The sequence below is a fragment of the Coffea arabica genome, chromosome 4e, assembly GCF_036785885.1.
Source record: "Coffea arabica cultivar ET-39 chromosome 4e, Coffea Arabica ET-39 HiFi, whole genome shotgun sequence".
Taxonomy (NCBI): domain Eukaryota; kingdom Viridiplantae; phylum Streptophyta; class Magnoliopsida; order Gentianales; family Rubiaceae; genus Coffea; species Coffea arabica.
The window spans coordinates 3,846,709-3,864,858 of NC_092317.1; the positions used below are offsets into that span (position 1 = coordinate 3,846,709).

The 18,150-nt window shown below is 37.5% G+C and overlaps 4 protein-coding genes across 4 annotated transcripts; 2 read left to right on the forward strand and 2 right to left on the reverse strand.

Annotated features, from left to right (window-relative positions):
- Positions 1–2,509: 2,509 nt before the first annotated feature.
- Positions 2,510–5,155, forward strand: LOC113742928 (putative receptor-like protein kinase At1g80870). The gene has a single exon (XM_027270957.2). The coding sequence runs from the start codon at positions 2,776–2,778 to the stop codon at positions 4,954–4,956; it is 2,181 nt and encodes a 726-aa protein (XP_027126758.1). The 5' UTR covers positions 2,510–2,775; the 3' UTR covers positions 4,957–5,155.
- Positions 5,156–10,115: 4,960 nt separating this feature from the next.
- Positions 10,116–10,786, reverse strand: LOC113741551 (early nodulin-like protein 17). The gene is made up of 2 exons (XM_072046787.1): positions 10,603–10,786; positions 10,116–10,399 (listed from the first exon to the last, which is right to left on the reverse strand). The coding sequence occupies exons 1-2, from the start codon at positions 10,784–10,786 to the stop codon at positions 10,116–10,118; spliced, it is 468 nt and encodes a 155-aa protein (XP_071902888.1).
- Positions 10,787–12,619: 1,833 nt separating this feature from the next.
- LOC113741498 (pentatricopeptide repeat-containing protein At1g80880, mitochondrial) lies at positions 12,620–15,731 on the reverse strand. Its single transcript, XM_027269028.2, has 2 exons — positions 14,827–15,731; positions 12,620–14,219 (listed from the first exon to the last, which is right to left on the reverse strand). Exons 1-2 carry the CDS (start codon positions 15,438–15,440, stop codon positions 13,145–13,147), a joined length of 1,689 nt encoding a protein of 562 aa, XP_027124829.1. The 5' UTR covers positions 15,441–15,731; the 3' UTR covers positions 12,620–13,144.
- Positions 15,732–15,841: 110 nt separating this feature from the next.
- LOC113741840 (uncharacterized) lies at positions 15,842–17,964 on the forward strand. Its single transcript, XM_027269482.2, has 2 exons — positions 15,842–16,198; positions 17,567–17,964. The coding sequence occupies exons 1-2, from the start codon at positions 16,027–16,029 to the stop codon at positions 17,662–17,664; spliced, it is 270 nt and encodes an 89-aa protein (XP_027125283.1). The 5' UTR covers positions 15,842–16,026; the 3' UTR covers positions 17,665–17,964.
- Positions 17,965–18,150: the final 186 nt, after the last annotated feature.

An 18,150-nucleotide genomic window follows, 5' to 3' on the forward strand; every position in this document is an offset into this window, starting at 1 on the left:
AAGGAAATCCAACCACCACAAAAGCCTTATTAATTCTGGTGATCTCTTACCCTCTTCTTGGTGGAATGGTCCTACATTTTCCGCCACCAACACCACCAGCAACAGCAGCCACGTTTGTTTTTGCCTGCCAGCAACCGGCTAAGCACGAGAAAGATATACTGCGATCCGTGACCTGTTTAATTAGGATAAGCCTTTCTTATTAAGAACAAGTGCAGCAAAGTGACAAGAACAACTTTCCACACGTCCAAATTCTGCTTTTGGTTACAAGCACAGTGCGGTGGAGGTGAGACTAGTGCTTGCTGCAATTAATGTCAACATCAAACGAAGATGAGGATCACTTATTAATGGTGCCCCAGCCCCTAACTATAAATGTCACAAACTTAAATTATTAATTGCATGGCTCAATCATGCATGCTTCAAAAACCAAAAACTAACCACGATAGCTAGACAAATGGGAACCTGTTCAAATTTATAAAATAGTAAATTTGATACAAATTGACAGTGTGTATATTATTATTATCATTAAATTCATGATATATGTGTAAAAATTAAATTTTAAATTTAAATTTTACATAATTATCACTTATCAAATGCTAACAGTTTATACACAGTTAGCTAGCGTAGAAAAGATTAATCCATATATGAAACAAAAAAGAAAAAACACTCTATCTAAGTCTAGGGCTTACATGGGGGGATTAACTTGCTAATTGTGAAGGGTTTTAATTTTCAAGAAATGAGTTGCATCATAAGAACATCATTCTCAATACCAATTTTAAGTTTTAACCGTAAAAAGCACTTCAGCATTGATACTATACTACTTGATATGGGGGTTAAAAGCACTAGCAGTCAAATTCACACGCATGCAATCATGAAGAGGAGCACTACTAATATGTTCCTTTTCAGTCATATTATCTCCCACAATTCAATTCAAATATTTGGAGAGGAACACAATTACAAACTTTTTTTAGATTCTGTTTTATTAAATTAAAAAAAAAAAGATTGTTACTTATATAACCCCCTCCCCCCAAAACCCAAAAAAGAAAAAGAAAAAGACGTGGTACTTTTTATCATGATTTTTGCTCATAGCTACGGACCAATATTACACTTTTTTGTTGAGATTTGAGAATTAGAAATTAGGAGGAATAGAATAGGTAACATACAATTATTATGCAAAATGCAACTCTGTATTTTAGGCAACATTTTTTTTTTTTTTTTGAAAGGATAATGGCAACAATAAATATGATTTCGTAAGGGAAATGTTACTGGCACTCTTTTTAACTTTTTGACCATATGATTTAGACCCTATTTTGCATTGAATTTACATCATAAATTTGTAATCAAAATGAAATGTATAGACCATTTTGTTCTTTTTCTATGCGAGTGGGGGAAAAAATGCCTCAAGAGAAGACAATTGAGTTATTGAGGGAGTACCACCAACATAAAAAGGTAAATTTAAGCAAATATTAATATGCATTTGGGATGGTGAGCTAATGGAAAGTGGAAAACTCTGTGGTAGCATTAATTAATTGCGTAAAGACCCAAACGCTGCCGATCCGATCCACATTGCAATTGCAAAAGGCCAACATCTTTGCCTAAGCTTGCGGATTAGCACACGACTTTTTGTTGCCAAATAAAAGTGAAGAATTTATTAGTAAAACGAGTGCATAATCTGTTGTCGTTCAATTCACAAGTACCTCAAAAGTCAAAAAAAATGATGAAACAAAGCATATCCTTTTCTTTCTTTCTTTCTTTGATTTTTTTTTTTCCTTTCCTTTTTGAAGCATGCCTAAATGTAGCTTTAGCTGAAAAATGTAGAAGGCTTTTCTTTAAAAAAAAAAAAAATCTCAGCCACAAAGCCTCTTGTCGTGTTAGGTCGAGTCAGAACTGAAGCTATTTAAGGTCTGGATTCAATTGATAAGAATAGAGCAGCAGTTTTATGCTCTATGATTTACTTGTAAAAACTCAGCATAGTGGGACCAAAATTTCAAGGTTCCTGATACCTCAAGACAGTCTTGAGTCTTGACTCTCAGTCCGCGGTTCTACGCCCGGAGGAAGGGGGAATTTGGCCAAAACATAAGCATTGGCAGTGCCAGTACCGTGTTTGGACTTTGGAAACCAAACAAGTTATATGAAAGAAAAATATTTTGAAATTCTCTTAACAAGTTTTATTATTATCATTTTTATTTTTTCAAGGGAAATTACCTTTGTATGATACGAGTACTTTATGACACAAAAAAGGCTACCGTAGATTAAAAAAAAAGTTTTTTTTCTCTCTAAATAATCCCAATTCAAAAACACTGCACCTAAGAAAAGAAAACAAAAAAAATGCAAAAATACATGCAGTTTTTCCCTCCAATTTTCTTCCCCAGTCCATCACCTGCAGAAACCTTCTCTTTGGTCAAAAACCCAAAAGCCGATTGGGTCCCCCACCCCACAATTCCCTCTGCTTTCATTAATCTCCTCCTTGGCCTCCTAACTTACACTAAAACGACTAAACAACCCCAGAAATACGTACGACTTTATTGTAGTGTGAAATGTCTCGTCTCGTTACAAAACTCATACTAGTCTGATTCTTTTACAGAGTCCATGCATCATAATCTAATCAATACTACTTGATTACCCAACTGTAAAGGCAACCCGTAACATAAACAAATACTCCCTTCTTCCCCGGACAACTCCCCCCCTGCCCTGCCCTGCTGCCATTCCCCACCCCAGACCCCGAACAATACGTCCTCAAAGACCCCATGAACTAGAAGAGTGAAGCTGAGTCGAAAAATGCCTTCAAGACAGCCATTTTCAGCAACCTCAAGGCCTAAAGCAAGCGTAGTCTTTCTAACAGTAACCATCTGTTCTTCTCTGATTATCCTCTTTGCAGTTGTTTATTTTCTTTATTATTTATGGTACTCGTTAGTCCACCGTTCAAGAACAAGCCCATTTGATTCCACCACCCCCCTTGTCAAGCTTCAAAGATTCACCTTCAAAGAGCTTAAGTCAGCCACCAATGGGTTCAGTGAATCCAATTCCATTGGTAAAGGAGGGTCTGGCACAGTCTACAGGGGAATTCTCAAAGATGGAAAGTTGGTTGCTGTCAAACTTCTTGATTCGGCTTCTTTGCAGAGTGAAAGGGAGTTCCAGAATGAGCTGCAGGTTCTTGGTGGGTTGAGATCATCTTTTATTGTCAATCTTTTGGGATATTGCGTAGAGAAGAGTAGGAGGCTTGTGGTTTATGAATACATGCCTAATCGTAGCTTACAAGAGAGCTTGTTTTCTGAGTCTAATTTGAGTTTGAATTGGGGTAGAAGGTTTGATATCATTCTTGATATTGCTAAAGCATTGTCCTTTCTGCATCTTGAATGTGATCCACCTGTGATTCATGGGGATGTGAAGCCTAGTAACGTGCTGCTTGACTCAGAGTACAGGGCTAAACTTTCAGATTTCGGCTTGTCCAGATTGAAGCTTGAGGCTGAATTCGGGGTTGATATGTTTAGTCAGGAGCTGGGGAAGAGTCAGGAGTTGTGGAAAAGTCAGGAACTTTCTGGGAATTTAGGTACTGGGGGCGGAGGAACCGGAACCGGAACCGGAACCGGAACTGGGACTCCTGTAATTGGGACTCCAGTAGATAGTCATGATGAGGTTGATTTTGCTTTGGCTTTGCAAGCTTCCTCTTCCACGAAAAATACTACAGCATTCCACAGTTTGAAAAGTTTAAGCTGGGGTTCTTTGAACTTTAATGGTAATTTTTTCATTGATGACGATACTAAGAGTCGCAATGCTAAGGGGAAGGAGGTTTCAGTTGTTGAAAATGGTGGTGGAGAAGATTCGAACAAGTTTCTGAATCCTGATAATGAGCTCAGTGGTGTTGAACTTGGTAAAGAGTTGAATCTGAATGCCGCTTTGGTTGGGGATGAACATGGTACCAGGACCAAACAATGGGGGAAAGATTGGTGGTGGAGACAGGATGGAAGTGGTGAATTATGTAGTAAAGATTATGTGATGGAGTGGATTGGAAGCCAGATCTGTCCATCCCCAACGCCAGATTGGGATGATGAAAAGAAGTCCTCTCCTCAAGACAATGACTTGGTGGATAATTCAATGCAGCTAAATAAGGTGGAAGATAAATTTGAAAACCAATTACAAGAATCCAGATTGGATTGTCCTAATAATGGGGTTGAGAGGGAGGGTTCTAATCGGTGGAGGAGAACGCGTAATAAGAAGCACAGGAAGATGCAAGAATGGTGGAAAGAAGAGCATCTTGATGAACTTAGCAGAAAGAATACTAAGGTAAATGAACTGGACGTTAGGATGAAGAAGCGCTTTAAAATGCCACATTTCAGTCTGGGTAAACGTTTTTGCTTAAAGAGGAGAAGTGTAAGGCGACAGAGCCAAGATTTAGACAATCAGGATGGGGAATTTAGCTTTAGAAAGGGTTGGAAGAAGAAGAATGCACGTTCTGTAAACAGCGATATGTGGAGCGGAGATCTCTTTAGTGGACAATTGAGCAGCACAACTAGCATGAGAGGCACTCTTTGCTATGTGGCACCTGAATATGGTGGTTGTGGATATCTAATGGAGAAGGCTGATATTTACAGCTTGGGCGTTCTGATCCTTGTGATTGTCTCTGGTAGAAGGCCATTACATGTGCTATCTTCACCTATGAAGCTTGAAAAGGCAAACCTGATAAGCTGGTGTAGGCATTTAGCTCATGCTGGAAATGTATTAGAAATAATAGATGAGAAACTAAAGGATGATTACAGCAAGGAACAAGCAAGCTTGTGTATTCACTTGGCACTTGCTTGCTTGCAAAAAGTTCCTGAGCTACGGCCAGATGTTGGGGACATTCTTAAGATCTTGAAAGGGGAAATGGAACTCCCACCACTCCCATTCGAGTTTTCTCCCTCTCCACCGTCAAAATTATTCAGCAGGTCAAGAAGGAGACAGAAGAGCAATCCTGAATAGGTTTTTAGTTTGTTAACATAAAGGAGAGGAAGGTTCTGATGATCATGTTCTTCCAGAAAGGCTAGTTTATTTTGATGCAAGATTGTAGATGCTGATTGCCAAGTTTTATTCTATTGTATGTAAATAGATGAACGAAAGCTTTTCTGAATTGAATTCACTTGCAGCGGCCCTTGATGCTGCTGCTCTTTTTTTGTCCTTAGATTCATGTTTTACTAAACAATAATATCAAATCGCACTGTTGACATCTGAACCAAACAATGCAGCACTGAGCTTGTATACCTCATACTTCAAAGACGAACATTTGTTATGATTGTCAACCCATCTCGTCCCTTCTCCCTTTTTTTCACGCCATGGTCCGTTGGCATGAAAAGTGAAAGAACAAAGGGTGGGGACTGGAGAGTAAAACAAATAATGCCTAACTTCTCCTTGTGGAAATCGACTTGGCCTGCTTTTACTGGAGAAGGGGATGGAGTAGGTGAAGCACCAGCAGAGAATTGAAATCAAAAAGTTTTTAACTAAGAGGAAAAAAGTATGCATTAGAGCGTTAAACTGCTGCCAGTATCAGTAGGTATTAGCAGTTTTGGCTCCTCCCTCTCCTCTTCCTTGGACCATCCTTCCTTGTTCATTTGGTGAGCAAGAATTTCCACTTTCCTCGCTTCTTCTGATGATGGGAGAAAATATACAAAATTTCTACAAACTTTCCATTAACTTTTTCCCCCTCTGTATATTCGAATCCAAGGACCCTATTTTTAGCAGCTGGTGTTCATACTTCATAGGATACTATTACTACTAGTGTCATGGCACTACCCACTTTGCGCTGCTATACTTGACTGCAGTTGGTCCACTTCATGAATGCCATCACACGCTCTGGCAGTTTTTGTTGTTTACTGTGTAACTTCCTAAAGCCCTAACAGACGCTATATGCCAATGGAAAGCAGATTGCTTCAATATTAGCCTTAGGAGGAAAGGGAATAAGTTTTCCTGAACTTCAAAAGAGTGGTCAAATTCAATACCACACGAGTCACCATCACGGTCTGCACCAACCACCAGTACCTTTAAACACACACAACACAACCAACAATTGAAATATATATATATATATATATATATATGCTCGTAGCTGCATGTTGGCATGGCACGTTCCAGAACCGCCAGTTCTGATTCTTCAAAGAGGTAGAACCAGAACCGCACCATATAAGATGGTTCTGGTTCTGGTTTCAAAACCGCCGATTCTGGTTCTTCAAAGAGGTAGAACCAAAACCGCATAGTTTTGATTTTGGTTCCTTATGGTTCTGGTTCTGGTTTCCGGTTCCGTATGGTTATATACAATTTCATTTAATTCCTTATCCTTACCAATTTTAATACGAATATAACAATACATTTAAAATTTCAAATAAAATGTAAAAAAATAAATACAAAATAAAAATCATATTTTAATTTTATTATTATTCTACAAAGTAAGATGTAATAAATAGATAACATAAATTTTATGAAAAGTACATTACATTGTCAAATTAAAAAATACATTACACTATCAAATGGTTGTCATGTGTTGACTTTCTTGAGTTGGACAATCATCAATGTTGAAGATTCCATTTGAAGAAATATTGCAAAAAATATTTTTTTGCTTGCTTGATTTTGAAGATGAGCTACTACCATCAAAACTTGTCATTTCATAGCAAATAAGCAAAAAAAAAATTGTAAGTAATAATTTAATACTTACAAATTATAATGATAGATATTAGATGAATAGAAAGAATTAAATAATTAATAAAATATATAGAAAGTCCATAAAATTTAAACTTTCTTAAAATTTATTAAACACAACTAATTTTTTTTGAATTATCTCACTACTTATATTAATTATTTTTAACGGTTCTGGAATAAGCGGTTCTGGTTCTGGTTCTATTTTTCAGAGAACCAGAACCGGAACCTTTATCCAAGGTTCTACCACGGTTCTGATTCCATGGTTTTGGTTCCGGTTCTGATCCGGTTCCAAACGGTCGGGTTCCGATCCGGTTCTTAGTTCCAAATGGAACCATGGCCATGCCTAGCTGCATGGCAAAAATGTCACGAGTCCGTTTACATAGAAAATTACTATATTTCTTTCAACTTGTTTTTTGAATAGAATAATACCGTTGTTATTTATGTGATGTGATATACATGAAATAAGAAAATTATTGAAAAGATAAAAATACAATTAATAAACTTGTATATAACGCAAGTAAAAAAAAAAAAAAAGAAAATTGCTAATAAGGATCAATCCCGACAACCTCACTCACCTTAGAGATGGAAATCTACTTTGAGAGTTGATTTCTGTCTATTTTTTTTAGGATAAGGAAGTATGCGATTCTCTCTCTCTTTTTTTTTTTGGGTTAAATCATTGTGCTACAATATTATTTGTCCACTAGAGGCATGTATAAGTATAAACAATTCATGGCTAGTTTGGGAGATAAGATTTGAGCAGAAAAGAAAAAAGGGAAGAGAAAGATAGATGTTTCCAATGTTTGAGAGATTTAGTGAAATAGAAAGAAAAGAAAGCAACTGATTTGGAAGAAAAAAAAAATTTCCATACGAAAGAAAGCAAAGGAAAGCCGCGGAGAGCTTGCAAAAAATTTTGAAATTGCTCATTCTATCCTTGAAAAGTTATTGAATAAAATTTTTATTGACCAATATGTCCAAAATCATTTCCTTTCTTTCATAAACTCTCAAACAACATTAAAATCTCTTCTCTTCTTTTCTTATCATTTCTTTTCTCTCATAACTTAACCATTCTCTTCTTTTCTTTTCTATCCTCAACTCCCAAACTATCTATAAGAGTTGAGTGGAAGAACTTCAAGAAGCAATATATAATCATGCCAACGTAGATTCGTTGAATGCAAATTGATTTCCCACTATAATAGATTTTTTTTTTTGGGCTTTGAGATTGAAGTGCATTGACATTTTGAATGACTTCATTCTGACTATCTTAATAATTCTGTAAAAAATTATGCAAAGAAAAATCCAGTAATTAATTGCGGAAAATCTCTTCAACAACTCTTTGTGTGATACGAATATTTTTCTTTCCAAGATATCATTGATCTCTTTTATCCAATGCCTTTGAAAATTCGAACCAGCACTTCTCGCAGCTATGGAATGTTATGCCATGTGTCATTTGACCCAAAAACTAAATTTTTTTTTTGCCCTCTTCCTTTCAAGTAAAGAATGTTGGAGTATAAACTTCGTAAAACAATTCCATTCTAGATTCTGAAACAATCCCTTTTGTTTTTTCTTTGTCAAGACAATATAATCTTCTGGATTAGACAACAAATTTGGGGATCAATCAACAAGACATCACTTAGATGATCAGTTGGCAGCAACAAGCCAACAAGTATATTAAGTTTTGTCCTGTTCGTATCATCGATATTTCATTAGGCTCTTATCCTTTAGCCTTTTTTTTCCCCCTCTTTGGGCCATTATTGTCATTTCGTTTCTCTCCATATGATATGATGCCACCACCAAAGTTGCTGGGGTGGGAGGTCAGGAATCAAATATTACCTCTCATTATTGGTCACAAAAATGTGGCAAGCCATTTTAAGTGGCTTCCAAACGAGTGCACAGTGCACTCGTTTGGACTGGTAGGTGGTTTCATCTCCTCCAATTTTTTCTTGATCTCTTCAAGTCTCTTCTTCAAAATATAGAATAAATGTAGGTCTTAAAAAAAAAAAAAAAAGATACGGTACCTCAAAACATGCGTCATAATAAAGAAGTAATACTACAAAATTAGAACAAAGCGTCCCGTCGAGGCCCATCAGTCAAGTAGGAATGTAGGATGTTGGGCTTTGTTCGTCAGTACTGTAAATGGATTCACCCCATCCTTTTAGTGTACAGAATCTGTACAATTTAGTTGAATTGTCTTATCAATTCAGTTACTATAAGACCAGGTAATTAACACACTCATCCCTCACTGTATAAAAATGTTTAGAGATTTCGTCAAGTGGCTTGCCTAATCAAATAATATGAAATTAACTGCTTTTAATTGCTGCATTGAGGTTTCAGTCAAGGGCTAGTAATGGCGAAGAATGTCAAAACTCAAAATTTAAACTCTCGGGTGTGTGGCTTTAACGAAAGAATGAAAATAAATTTTTGAATTTACTTATTCATAATTGCGTCGAAGTTCTAAGCTTTAAATTTAATGAATAGTAATTTTCGCTTGATATTGATCAAACTTGAATAGGTCGGATAGATCTTCACCTTCTGCTTTTAACAATTTGAAAGCAGAAGGTGAAGATCTATCCGATTTGGGGTAGAAGAGAGTTCTTAGAGTTTTTTCCCCTATCAGATTCAATGTGTGAATTCTGGTAATTGAAGGTGAAAAGGATATGAAGAAGGTAGAGAGAGTATTTAAAAAAAAAAAAAAAAAACTACAATGGGTTAGGGGAACTGGTAATAGGGCAGCCCACGCATTAGCCCAGCTAGCTAAGTTCTTTGATTTCCCAAATTTCTGGTCATCCACTCCTCTTTGTATATGAACAATTATGTTGGCTGATTTGATTCATGAATGAAAAGCTTGTCTAGTTTTTCTCTCTCTATTTAAGTGGAAAAAAAAAGAAGAATAATTAGACAATTGGGTTCACCAGAGGTTTTTGGGCTTTTGAATGAGAAAGGCATCTCCTTCAGCCCGTTCATTGTAAAACTCAAGTGTCATCGGTATACAATATATAAAATCAGAGGCGGCAATGCAAACCTAATCACATTTTTCTAGTATAACTATTCATAACCACCTTAACTGCTGTAATTACCAAATTACTGTACCTTATAAATCGAAGTTCTTTCATTAATTTGTCTAAAATTGTATTTATGTGAAAAACAAAATTCATTTTAATTGTTTTTAAATTGCATATATATTAGGCGTGCCCTTATTCGGACGAAAAAATTATGGAAGAAGACAATTCAACAAAAACTTTACGACAACATGAACAAGATGAATATGAATTAAAGACTCACCAATCTCCCACTAAATCAGGCTAAAAAATAATTTCTCCAAATTCAACACTTGGATCCCACACACAAACACAAATCAAAGGCAATGGATTTTTTTCGCACACCCACAAAAGCAAATTTTTTTTTTTAAAAAAAAAAGGGAATGCAGCCTAACTAGAAGAAGTCTAGATCCACAATCAAAGCCCAATCCATATAAACGGAAAAAGACCCATCAAGACCAGCATGGAGTAAATCCCACGCGCCGCTGCAGGTGCAGCTGACTTAGTGGACGCATGAGTGGCCGCAATGGCAGGCTTGGGCGGAGAAGGAAGAGGGTGGACGATGACAGAAACCTTCATCCCGTTGAAGCAGCCACCAGTCCCGCAGATGAAGTAGTACCTTTTAGCCTTGTTAAGGGGGATAAAGTCTTTTCCGCTGCTCCAGTTCCCCACTGCCCCTTCTATCGTACAGTTATCGTAACCTGTCTCGTTCACTTCAAAAACGTTGTACTGTGTCTTCTGATACCTAAATGCTGTCACATATATATATATATATATATAACCAAAATTAATCCAAAAGAAAACATAACATTATTGTTGTTTACAAATACAAAGTGGATGGATCGTATGACAAAGAATGTACTAGTACTACTAGTACGTGGTGGAAAGTAGTATATGTACGTACAAATGAGGTCTCCAACGTAGAAAGTTTGGTTGTTGGACCAGAGGGTGTAGTTGATGCCAGAATTCCAGCCTTTGTTGGCACCCACAATGTGGTCGGTGGCGGAGACTCTGGTGGTCAGGAGGAGGAGGAGGAGGGTGGTAGTGGTGATAAGGTGGAGCAGGGTTGAAGCTGCTGAGTTGGACATGATTGGATTGGATTGGGGTTGATGATGGTTGGAATGGTTGTTTTGGGAGGTGATTACTGTACTTGCAGCTCTTTTGACTGTGCTTGACTACTGCCAGTCCACTAGTGACTACACTTTTTCTTTTTCAAGACTGCTAAGCTACTAATTTGGGTTTGTCAGGGAGCTAGCTGTCATATAAAGTGCGGTGCCCCCGCAGAGTTGAGCCAATAAGGAAACAAACAACGGTTATCTAACGGATCCAAGAAAATCCTGAACGGATAGTAAACACTAAATAGAATGCTGGAGACTGCCTTTTCTTTCTTTTATCATTATTATTATTATTATTTTTTTTTTTTGTTCTTAGCAAGTCTAATGAAGTTAAGGTCATATATATCATCAGATCAGTTAAACTAGAACGAGACTGCAGGGTACCCTTTTCTTCCTTTTATCAGCATCATCATCATCATTATTATTATTAGGGTAAATTTTATATATATTGAGGGTATATATACTCTATCATCGTTAGATTTATGACACATATACGAAAGTTAGATTTTAAATTTAAATTTTGCATAATTGTCAGTCATTCAAAATTGACAGTGTATACACGGTCAATGTAGAAAAAATTAATTATTATTATTATTATTATTGTTCTTAGCAAGTCTAATGAAGCTAAGGCCATATATATGTATATATCATTAGATCAGTTAAAGTAGAAGGTGTAAAGAAAGAACATTTTAGCGGTGGTTATACTTATACATAGTCGTAACAATTTGTTTTGGAGAAAAAATTGTTATGTCAGATTTTTTTATCAATCATTTAACCAGCCCGAGATTTGAAGGATGGCTTTGTAGATATTTAAGACTGGTACATACAAGTTGTGAAATGGCTGGACTTGGCTGTACCGTACCAGGCCAGAAATTGTGATGTGGACCTTCCGGTATTCTAAGTTTCAAGTTAATTAATATGGCTGTGACTGTATTCATGTCATGTAGCAAATTTAGCAATTATTGGTTGGGCCATTTTGGCGTTTGCTTCCGATGTGTTGGATAAGATGCCGACGGAAAGAAAAGGTTGGTAGACGAGCCAGAGCAAGAGGGCGTTCTCTTTCTCTTGATACCCACCCAACAAAAAAAATAAATAAATAGATAAATTCTTCTCCTCGTCGTCCTCGATGAGATGGGACCAATATATTTTCTTGGTGGAAGCACTTGAACACTCACTAGTGAAATGTTGGAGCACAAACATCAAATTCGGGGATATGGACCCCAATGGTACGGGCGAGCAAAGCCTGAAAAGTCACGCTTGAATCTCATGCGCATTTCATTTCTTTTGGTTTAGTTTATTGATTCTCGCTAATCGCTCTTCCCCAATCCCAATTATCCATAGGCAACATTCTGGACTTAGCATGGAACGTTACGTTAAAGAATCGCCCTGCAAATTCCACCATACTCGAGATCTTGATTTGGCGCGAAACGCTGAGTCGGTTCCAGTGATTGCTATCAAGAGTTTTCCAAACAATGCGGATCTACAATTACATGGAGTAATCAGTGAACCAGGCCTTCATGAAGTCTTGATCCCGCAAATAAACACACAGTTCCCCCCCCCCCCTCTCTCTCTCTCTATGCGTGTGTTTGTGTGTGTGCTTATTCTATTGAATCCAAATTCTCCCAGCTTAACCATTTAACGAACTAAAATCACATGGCCTGTTTAGAATATTACCACATAAATCCCTGCAAAACACTAGACCCTACATCTGATGATTTCGAGTGAAAATGGCAGAACATTCCAACCTCTGAATTGCTGATAAAATGGTGGCTTAGATAGTTAAAGTTGCAAACTTGCAATCACCAATGAGCGAAGTCTTTTGCATTCAAGATGCCAATGTTCTCAAACTGACTTTTATGAGTATATCCTTACCATCTTACACTTCTTCTTTTTTGAGTATACCAGTCATCAGGGGACTAGACCTCAGAGGCTTACAAGTTATAACTGAGCTTCAAGTTGAAGCTCCGCTCTTTCCTGAATTTCATTCATAGTCCATGACTCCATGATACTGAATAGCACAAAGCACACCACAGACTCCAAAGAATGCAAAATGCAACAGCTCACCTAGGCACAGATTGACTCGCAATGCTGCCCATGGAACCAGCCCAAGCACAGCTCCTCCATAAATATAGGAAGAGGAGAAAAAATATAACAATCTTCCTAGTTTAGCCAATCTCCAAAATCAATAATATGCTTTCAGCAGACCACCCAAATGCAGACATCAAATATAAATTTTCCACGCTAAAATCCACGGGCTGACCCAATGAGTCATTGATCACCAAAAAATATGCATTTACCAAAGCCACAAGAAAGAGCAGAAGAATCTCAACTTCAAGTTATTTTATTCTTGCGTGAAGTTTTAGTACCTCTTCTATTTTGCATAGCAATATTTCTCCCATGAAATGAGGATTTGCCTTCCTCATTGTGTTTTATGGTTCTCTTTCGGTCTCCTTCAAGATGCCTATCCTTCCTTGGTTCTTTGAAAAGTTTCTCAAGCTTAGGATCCCTAGCAAATCCTTTAGATCTCATCTCATTGTAAAATTCTCTAGCCTTGACCAATAATCCGCATTTAGCTAACCCTTCAACCAGAACTCTGTAATGTGCTAAATCAGGCAATATCTCATAGTGCCTCATTTCCAGCCATACCTTCAGGGCACTTTCAGGTTGCTTCAATTCAAAGAATTTTCCCAGAATTTGGAGAAAGGTATTCCCGTTTGGACCAAGACCGGCTTTACTCATATGATTAAGAACTTCAAAAGCTCTTTCTAAACTTGCACCAGTAAGAAATGCATGGTATGTATCAATAGTTGGACTGACATTGTCCTCTATCATCATAGCCAGTACCATTCTTGCCTCCTCGAGTTTCATATCTCCACAAAGAGGGCTTATGATGTTGTTGTATGTGGTAGAATCAGGACATAGACCTGCTTCTTTCATTTTATTGAGAATGGTGAGAGATTCCTTCAAGCAGTTCTCAGAAGCCAGAACATATGCTAAAGAATTATACACCTCAATGCCAGGTTGAAAACCCCTTTTCTTCATCTCATCACACAGTCTGAGTGAGTCAAATAGATTTCTAACTTTCGCAAAACAGGAAATCAAGTGCGTATAGGACATCCCATTGGGCAAAATACAGCATTTTGACATTTCTCTCCACACTCTCTTGGCTTCGACTATATCAACTGCTATATTGCACCATCCATTGAGAATTATGTTAAAGCCCTCAGTCACCAGAGGGAAGAACTTTTTGTTGAGAAACATAAATTCTTCAGCCTCCTCGATGTTTCCATGCTTGCAGAGAATGTTAAGAAATGTGAAGAATGCATCCTGATCAGGCAACAAGCAGAACTTCTCCATAGTTTCAAATGTTTTCACAGCCTTGTCAAATTGATTTGTTGCTACATACCTGGTGAATTGCAATACAAGAACAACACCAAAATAAAAAAGTTAAAATCAATTATACTGATACTGTAAAAGACTCTAAAAGAAGTCATTTTGACTGTTAGATATAGGCAGCTTTGGCTTTCAGTGATTGGATTACTATTGTACAACAGATGGATTTTGATTCTCAATAAACTCTAGAAGGAACATGTCTACTAAATCTTTTGAACAAAACAAGTGCGACAGAAACAGAGTGACAAAATCCGTCAGTAAAATCTGTAATCACACAAGCAAAAAGGAATGCACTGCGCCACTGGCAATCGGCATGAACATGCTAGTAGCTAAACAAGATCTATGTTGGGAGTTTCTTCCGCAATGAATTTCTTCAAGCACTACAGGGAGCGACGGGAGGACGATGGAACCGGTTTTCACAATTAGGGACATCAGACTTGTACTCCAAATTAATATTGCAAATGTAATTTATATGCTACCAAATTCAACATAGCTGAAAGATGTCATTTGAAGTTTGACAGGTAGTGAGTGAATCACATCTCCTAGTTGGAATACCTGCTCTTTCTTACGGACGATCTACATTAATCAAGGAGATACAACCATCAAGACTCTGCGTTTACCTATCAATCATGATGAGCAATGCTTCTTTGGTATCCACTGAATTTTTATAAAGGTCATGAATCAAGGACCAAGCAGTACCAAACTTTGTATGGTTCCCCAGAACCCATATCATCAAACACCGAACCATTTCATCCACACAATCCCATCTTTCACCCCATTTATATAACAAGAATGCCAGCTTCCATTCTTTCCTCAAAGCAAAGATAGAGGAAAAAATCAAATCTTTATTGGGTTTAACGCCTCCCTTATCAAGAAAATCCAATGCTTCATCTCCGGAATCAAAGTTCTTAGCTTTTTGGATTAACTCAGTCAATTCACTGAGACCCACTTGAGCATTTTCACGGGTTTCTTTTACACACTCACGGAAGTTGATGACATCATAGACGTGTCGTTGGTCAGAACTATGGGATGCGGAGAAATGGAGGCTCTGTAGACTGGAGTGACAAGGGTTGATAAGCGTTTGCTGAAATGCCCCAATGGAATGATGCGACGGAGAAGCAGCTGTATAGCAAGATGAAAGTTTTTGATGAGCTAGTGGGTTCAGGAGTTGAGCCAAGAAGAGTGAGGTATGTGCTCTATGGAGTCTTCTAACATGGATAAGTAGACCTATCATTTTCAGAACTGAAGCATTTTTTAGGAGGAGAGACCTAAGAACACTTTTTAGGAGAGCACACAAAATGATACTACCCACATGTCCTCTTTCTGCCTGCAAAATAGATGCAGATTATTACATTGAGTCTTTCGCCAACCAAATTTAGAGACAAATACATATTTTTCTTTTTGGCAAAGCAGGAAAAAAAATTCTTTTGCCCAAAAAAATAAATTCTGCTTTTCTTTTATGAAGGGAGAAAACAATAAAACGGCAAAAAAAAATAAGTTATGCTTTTCTTTTATGGAGGAAATAATAAAGCAGTTGGTAAGTGTGATATCAAATTATCAATCCCTTCGCGACGAAAAATAATCTCCAAAAAGTGTCACGTGGCTAGATCAAACAAAGCACAGTGTCCCCCCAGAGCCAACACGTGCCGCCACTACAAGGCCCAGATGGCCTCTGGAGTCAAGGCTATTCACTATTTCTTTCTTTCTTCGTAGGGTTTAAGGATTTAAGCTCAAAATCAAGAAACCAAAGAGCAATAAAATTGAGGGGGAGGGTTTAAGGCTTTTCAGATAAGAAGAGAAAGAAAGAGACCGAGCTAAAGATGGCTAGTGAAACTAACAAAACAAGTGGAAGCAAGAAGAGTGGAGGAGGCAATGGTGGTTTCAGGGCTAAATTGGATCATTACCTGTATAGTGGGGAAAAGAAGCATGTCATCGCAGGCATAGCCATAATTGGCGTCCTCTTTGGGGTTCCTTGGTACCTCATGAACAAAGGTATCATCTTTTCACATTTTTCCCTTTTTTTTTTCAAAACAATTTCTCTCTGATCCTTTTAAATTTGAGGATTTTACTTGGTGCAAGTTGTGGTTGGTTTTGGAAAGATTACGTTTTTATTATCCAATTGTAAAGATTTTCGCGTCCCCAACTCCTTTTTGTGAATTTATTTGGTTACTAGAGAGGACTGTTGTTGTCGTCGTCTTTTCCTTCCCTTTTTTGTTTGGGGTGTCCCGTGTTTTGGAGACAATTCAAGTGATTAAGATGGTTTTGAAATTCGGGCATTTTTTTTTTGATTTAGTATGTGCCAATTATTGGTTTACGGGAAACAAATTGTTTTTGGGTGGAAATGTAGAAATCCTTAGCTTTAGAAAGGTGAGATTTTGCCTGAAAGATCAGGCATTATTTTACTCAATTCAAGGATAGAACATGTTCTTATGATCAGTGACCTGGGAGAATGTTCTTATGGTTCAGTTGAATAATTTGACATGAGAAAGCCAGTATAGCGGTCATTGGATTTCGAAGTATGACTAGGGAAAAATGCTTGAACTTTCTTGGACTTCAACAAGTTTTAACCATATGGAAAACATATCCGTTCTTGTTGCGACAGCAACCTCAACCCTCGTGCAGAAGTTCTTTTCCAGAGTGGTTACACATATTACGAAGTAGGCAACAATGTGATTGTAGTAGTAACTTCTGCTTCACCTAGTCGAAGTTTGGATTAACTGGAATGGATTACCCACAAGCTCTTTTTCAAGTTCGTCAGATTTCTCTCTGGGAGACATGCATACAGAATGCCTTCTCAAGGGTCTTATCATGTGGCAAATCTATGTGTTTGAATGTACTAAAATGCAGTGAATCTTGCGTGAAAGCCTTGTGGATTAAAATTGAGTTGACCCTGAACCATTGAGTAATTGTATAGCTGTTCCAAGCATTGTGTTTCAGGTTGATTGCACCAGCGCTATAAGATTTTTCTTTTATTAGATTGTGTATCAGGTTGCTCTATCCTCTCCCTATTTGCCCATGCATGGAAAGAAAATATAAATCTGCATTTTGTCACTTGTCTTCCTTTATCAGATATGCTAGGATAGTTCTTGTTGGAATTCTATGTCTGTGCGTTTCTTTGTGTGATCCAGATGTAATGGAGCTGATAGTCCACTGGTCTAACAAGATTGTAATGAACATGATAGATTTCAAACATGTAATTGTGGATCTCTGTCTCATTTGTCGTCTGTAAATGTTGAGAAACTAGCACGAAAGCTGTATCTCACGCTCTGCATTGGTTGCTTTCTTTCACTTACTGATCAAGCATGGAAAACTGAATTTTCTATTTATACCTGATCTTAACAAAAAATTTTCCACTTTCAGGCTCAAAACAGCAATCTCATCAGGACTATATGGAAAGAGCTGATAAAGCACGAAGTGAGAGACTTTCAAAAGGTTCATCAGCAGCTTCAACATCTTAGTGTGGGGAAAAGCTAGCTCGATGATTGTCTGATCATGGTTCATCGGACTTGCTGTTTCCTTTATACCACCCTAGTCCGTTCTATTTTTTGTGCTCAACAGAGAGTAATGGAAGCTTCATTAGGATTTTTCAGATGTTATAATGTTGCTGCACCGTTGTTTATATGTGAATTGTTAAGGCGTAGGCTCCCTTTTACATTTGATTTGACCATCATGTTCAAGAAGAGCATTTCTATTTCAAGAAATTGGAAAGCAGGAAACTTCTGCATTAATAATGAAAATCAGACGGTTGGGGGAGTCAATTGATGTGCCTTGTTGTCATGAGAAATACGGCCAGGATGCTGTTGGTTTAGAATATCACCATCTCATACTCTGCATCCGGCAAAAGGATGGATTGAAGTTTGAATGTATCCCGAAAACCGAAATTTGTTATGGTTAGAAATTCGCAGACGTGTATATTTTCTGCATACCCGATCTATGTTTCTTCT